Raw genomic sequence first — 6,000 nt, 5'->3', positions numbered from 1 at the left:
GCAGCCTCTAGTCTAGATCTGAAGATTTTTGTCGTGACTGCCTTAGATAACATAAGGTTCGAAGCAGATAAACTTATAAAAAATAACATTTAGTAGCTAGAATATTTGTATTGACACTAAAATATAAATTATGTAAAGGCAAAATAGAAGAGAAATGGTACGAAACAGTCTGTGGAGGGGAAAGGGGCTTGGTACAGGAGAGGGCAAAGCAGGAAAGATCAAGACGCAGAGTATCTATATACCAAGTTCCAAAGACGAATGAAAGAAAAATGCATCACAAACAAATAAAAAATATTTTGAAGAACAAAATGTAATCAAAAGAATGGACAAGTCTTTCCACTTTATGTCATCTTGTGTCTTACTTCCTGTGGGTCCCACGCTGCTTCTGGCTGGGCGACACGATGGCAGTGCCCGGGAAGTAGCTGCTGGGAAAGCTTTTGCATACATTCATTCCCACAGGCATGAGAATCCAGTGAAGGCAGCCCCAGCCTTAGCCTGACCCAGCTCAGCACCCCTGGACCTCGCAGGGCAGGTACACATCCAATCTACCTTCATGCAGGGGCTGGGCTGAGCTTGGTGCCCCATGGTCTGTGCAAACAAGAATTCCACTTTGGCCAATTTCCTTCTGCGACGGCACCAGCTGGGTCTGGACCGCTGTCAATTCCCCAGCATGCACTGTACTGTCTGTGGGCGGACACAGTGCACTGACCCTCAGCCCAGTTGAGTCGAGCAAGCGCGTGCGTGGCACGGAACATGGTCATTGTCACACTGTAGCAGAGAAACCTCAGGTCCGGAGAAGTGAGCAGTCCACCGAGCTCTGCACCACAGCACTGGCAGGACCAAGCCTTCTGTGATCACTCCCACGGACACACTGTTCTGAAGCACACGCTCCCGCCTCCAGTTACTGAGGGCTACACCTCTTGCATTTAGCCCATGCCACCTGCTCTTGAGATTCACTGGGGACATCTGACTTCACACTCCCCCGTCCATGGTGTTTTCCCACTCAGTGCAGTAGGGGGGCTACTGGAACCCCGGGTGTGATTACTCCAGCCTTCTGCGAACCAGGGAAGGCTATGCCCTAATATCAGGATTCCTCAGCATGCGCATTTGGGTTTTACCCTTCGGAATTTTTGCAGAGCCCAACGCCAAGTTGTGTGGAGGTGCTGTGTTCAGCCCTAATCCTGCAACTGGGGTAAAAGCCTGTGTGGACCACAGCTTTTTTAACGAAGGACAGGTTGCTGGCCAATATGTCATACACAAGGATCCCTGAATTGGCCACTTCGGTTTGCAGCTTCCAACCTCTACCAAACCAGAAAGCTGAGGTGAAATGGCCAGAACTCTGCAGCACTCTACTCTGCCCTGCTTTATGGATGTCTGTGCTGTTTAAATTTCCTTTCATCTGTATGTTAATGCCCAGAACCCTTCATTGCCTGTGTTATACAGTGAAATAGTTTTTGTTGGAATGAATCTTAATTCCTAAATCACACTCTATTAGAAAATGGTCAGATATATAGAATGGGCAAGGGATAATTCAGAACCTGCCACATGAGACCAGTAAGAAAGTTGCAGCAAGTAACAAAGATAGGTTTTCAATGACCTACTTCCCACAGAATTGAACTACAGAAAAATTAAACCCCTTTGCATATTAAAAATGCAATTCAATTCATGCACAGATTCCATACACTTCAAAAATGAACAAATACAATGTTGACCAAATGAGCCAGGCACCAAAGCACGGATCTATAACCACAGCTACTGGGAAGGCTAAGGTAGGCACAAGTCAGATGCCACCGAGGCAACTCAGTGAGATCCTGACGGAGAAACTTAAAAGTGCTGGGGACGCAGCTCAGCGTTCCCTGGAGTCAATCCCCAGTATCATGCAAAACAAAGTAGTATTTATTAAGTGACTTGAAAAACTACTTGTCAAACTCATAGCTGCTTTAAAAGTACTTACAGAATTATTTCCCCTCAATGATTCTTTGTAAAGAAGTGATATCCACAGGTCCAACATCCACATTAACAATGAACCATTTTCAAAAGGAAATCAATTTTTATCTTTTACACTATGTCTTGGTTACTTTTCTCTCGTTGCTGAGACAAAATACTCGACACTCAAAATGAAGGAAGAAAGGTTTATTTAGCTTACAGTTTTTGGACGTTCCAGTCCATAATCAGCTGGTTCCAAGGCAGGGTGGCGTGGCTAAGAGGCAGCCACCATGGCAGCCACAAGCAACAAGGTGCGGAGGGCAAAGGGGAAGGCACGCCGCCTTCTCCCTTATACTGTAAGCTGCTACCTGCAATCGCAGCACTAGACAATAGATCAGTGACAAACACTAGATTCAGCCTCCTTCAAAAGGCTCACCCTGCCGGGGATTCAGCTCAGTGGCGTAAGTGCCTGCCTGGCAAGTGCAAGGTCATGAGTTCAATCTCCAGTACCAAAAAAAAAAAGGCTTACCCCGCCCCATGACTGCCTGAGGCTTTGGGGGGTCATTTAAACACAAAGCCTAACACAGCATTTCCTTCAGGATGTATGCTTTTCTGGATGCATGCATTGATTTAATTAGGTTTTCTCACATTACTTCAATTTGTGTATTTGACTAAACTGGGAGTTGTTGTAAGTTTTTACTGTTAAAATGCAACACTTTACTTTTCGCATTTTCCACCTTCTAATCCAGTGTGCCCTCCCTCCTGCCCTCCTCCCTCCTCTCCTCCTTTCCCAGTGGCGGTGCTGGGATCAAGGTGAGGCCTGGGACCGGTGCAATCCTCTACCAAACACTGCACCACTGATCCACAGGCAGCATTCTGACCCGTTCCTGTAAGGACGTGAGCCAACTGAGGCTTCTGCGTGCTGCTCATATTCCTCTTTTAGTCTCTCCATTGCTCTTTCATGGCTTCAAACTCAAGTAGGACACAAACGCCATTGTCACCATCCGTACTTGTAAGATGTGCACCAGTATGCACTCTCTCAAATAGAAAGCTGTAAAAGAAAGCCTTCCGGTATGCCTCGTGTGGGGTGCCTCTCCAACATGAGCTCTTCCATGCTTTTTCACTACAACAAATTAAGGATTACCCACCCTTATATCTGTGCAGTTTTTCCTTCCGAATGAGATTTTTGGTGCATTCGAAAGTTACTGGACCGACTGAAAGCTTTCCCACACTGTGTGCATGCGTAGGGTTTTTCTCCAGTGTGACTCCTTCTATGTTTCTGAAGAGTACTGGAACAACCGAAGGCTTTCCCGCACTCTTGACATACGTAGGGTTTCTCCCCAGTGTGTGTTCTTTTGTGTATCTGAAAGGAACTAGAACTCCTGAAGACTTTCCCACATTCTTGACATTCATACGGTTTCTCTCCAGTGTGGTTTCTCTCATGTATCTGAAGTGAACTGTGGCGTCCAAAGGCTTTCCCACACTGTGCACACTCATAGGGCTTCTCTCCAGTGTGAATCCTCTCATGTCTTCTAAGTAAGCTTCGACAAGCGAAGGCTTTCCCACATTCGCTACATTTGTAGGGCTTCTCTCCAGTATGAGTTCTTTCATGAACCTGAAAGCAGCTAGGACTACGAAATGCTTTACCACAGAGTTTACACTGATAAGGCTTCTCTCCAACATAGGGCTTCTCTCCAGTGTGAGACCTTTCGTGCATCTGAAGGTAGCAGGAACGGCTAAAAGACTTACCACACTGCTTACACTCGTAAGGCTTCTCCCCAGTGTGAGTCTTTTCATGTCTTTGAAAAGAGCTGGGACAACTGAAGGTTTTCCCACACTTCTTACATTCATACGGCTTCTCCCCAGTGTGAGTCCTTTGGTGTATTTGAAAGGAACTGGCACTACTTAGGGTTTTCCCACACTGTTTACACTCAAAAGGCTTCTCTCCAGTGTGCAGTCGTTCATGTATTTGAAATGCACTGGAACTAATGAATGCTTTGCCACATTCCTTACATTTGTGAGGCCCATCTCCAGTGTGTGTTAACATGTGCCTCTGAAAAGACGAGAGAGAAATGAAAGTCTTCCCACACTCATCACATTCACAGCAGGTGTTCTTCCTAGTGTGCATCCTTTCATGTATTCGGAAGGAACTGAAGCGACCAAAGGTCTTGCCACACTTCTGACATTCATAGGGCCGTTCCCCAGTGTGGGTCCTTCTGTGCCTCTGGAAAGTGCTGGGACAGTTGAAAGCTTTCCCACATTCCCCACACTCGTGAGGTTTCTCCCCGGTGTGAGTCCTTGTATGAATCTGAAAGGCTTTGGAAGTGCGCAGACTCTTCCCACACTGTTTACAGTGATAGAGCTTCTCTCCAGCGTGCGTTCTTTCGTGCATTTGAAGAGAACTGAGAGAATAAAAGGCTTTGCCGCATAGCTTACATTTGTAAGGTCCATCCTCACTGTGCCTTTCCATGTGTCTTTCAAAGTTTGACAGGGAATTATAGACTTTTCTACATTCCTTACATTGATAGGACTTCTCTCCTGTGCAAGTTCTTCCAGAACTGTTAAAGGAAGAGCGGAAACCAAGGGCTTTTCCCCAGTGCTTCTCCCGGCTCGTCTTCTTTCCATCCTTATGCTCACCTGGTTTGTGCTCAGCGTAAGTGCTCAGATGCCTATTAAGAGAAGAATGACCGGTGAAGACCTCTCCCCACACACTGCAGTCAGGATCTGACAGCAGGCATTTTCTTGCTAAACCTGAGATCTGGAATCTGGCTGAAAGTTTCTCTACCCCCTCCTGCCCTTTCCCAGAGTCTCTCTACCACGTGACTTCTATAAGAAAAGAGACCCACTATAAATGCAGGCTTTAGTACTGTTTTATCTGCAGGCACAGTCTTCCCATGTTGGCCAGGCTGACCTCTAACTCAGTCCTCCTGCCTCACTCCCAAGCAGCTGGCATTCAAAGCTACACGCCACACCTGGCCATGACTGTTTTTTTTCTTTCCTTTTTCTTTTTTGTAGTACTAGGGATGGAACTCAAGAGTTTTGACATTGAGCTACGCCCTCTTTTTTAGAGACCAGGTCTTGCCATGTTGTAAGTAGCCCAGGCTAGGACTGAACATGCAAGTCTCTAGCCGCAGCTCTCAGAGTGCTGATATCACAAGTAAGTACCACCACATCCAGTGTCTGTGACATTTTTTTTTTCTCTCTTTTTTTTTTTTGGTAGCAGGGATTGAACTCACAACCTTCCAGTTGCCACAATAATTTATATTTATTAACAAGAACTACACTTAATTTTTTAACATTACCAAAGAAAGCAAGGGCTGTATGTCCCTCAGAATTGCTCAAGCATACCCTAAGTCCTCTGCAAGAGGCCTAGATCACAGCACTTATTAAAACATATGTGGAAATCTTAATATTGTTTGTAAGTGAACTATTACCTATATAACATTGAAGTATATAATTCTAAACAAAAATTTTGAGGGATAAAGAAATGTGAAGTTGAGTTTACTGATTCTGTTACTATGTTTTTAATTCTAAGAACACTGCTTTCCCTTATGAATGTAAAGTACCTTAGGTTTTTGCCAGGACTTTGGTATAGTTCTTCAATGTTCCGGTCTTCCAAGATTCCTAAAATATACACCCAGAAACAGCATTATGAATGGTTATAACACTTAAACACGTACAGATTCTAGCTTCACGATGTACTGAGGCCCTGCAGATGTTTTCCCAAAGCATCCCCCTCTCACACCCTAAATGACTGCACAGCAGCAGAGCAAGCAACACCCCTTTTTAAATGACTCAGCGAAGGAACGATGTCGGCCTTACCCACAGAGGCCAGGTTCCTGACAGTCTCTCGCATCACCTCTCTGTAGAGCTCCTTCTGGGAAGGGTCCAGCAGAGCCCACTCCTCCTGGGTGAAGTTCACAGCCACATCCTCAAAGGTCACCAAGTCCTAAAACATCGCATATGTGTGATGAGAACGGTGAGCCTGCCAGCCTGGGGACCAGCACACTCAATTCATAACTTCCTGTGATTCTGCTCGTTAAACAGTTACTTCATGACTTGACCATCACACAC

The 6,000-nt window shown here is 45.6% G+C and overlaps 1 protein-coding gene across 1 annotated transcript in view; it reads right to left on the bottom strand.

Moving 5' to 3' along the window:
- Nucleotides 1–2,118: 2,118 nt before the first annotated feature.
- Nucleotides 2,119–6,000, bottom strand: part of LOC100727537 (zinc finger protein 850-like) — a 29,662-nt gene continuing 25,780 nt past the window's right edge. Inside the window, exons 7-9 of the mRNA XM_063229137.1 lie at nucleotides 5,749–5,875; nucleotides 5,493–5,550; nucleotides 2,119–4,595 (exon numbers count right to left, since the gene is read on the bottom strand). Coding sequence (XP_063085207.1) covers nucleotides 3,077–4,595; nucleotides 5,493–5,550; nucleotides 5,749–5,875 — 1,704 coding nt within the window. The 3' untranslated portion in view covers nucleotides 2,119–3,076. The remainder of the gene's footprint in view (nucleotides 4,596–5,492; nucleotides 5,551–5,748; nucleotides 5,876–6,000) is intronic.

This window comes from Cavia porcellus, unplaced genomic scaffold (assembly GCF_034190915.1).
Source record: "Cavia porcellus strain 051 isolate PalLab524CR breed Dunkin Hartley unplaced genomic scaffold, mCavPor4.1 scaffold_17, whole genome shotgun sequence".
NCBI classification, from domain to species: domain Eukaryota; kingdom Metazoa; phylum Chordata; class Mammalia; order Rodentia; family Caviidae; genus Cavia; species Cavia porcellus.
This window is presented reverse-complemented; position numbering and strand designations above follow the sequence as displayed.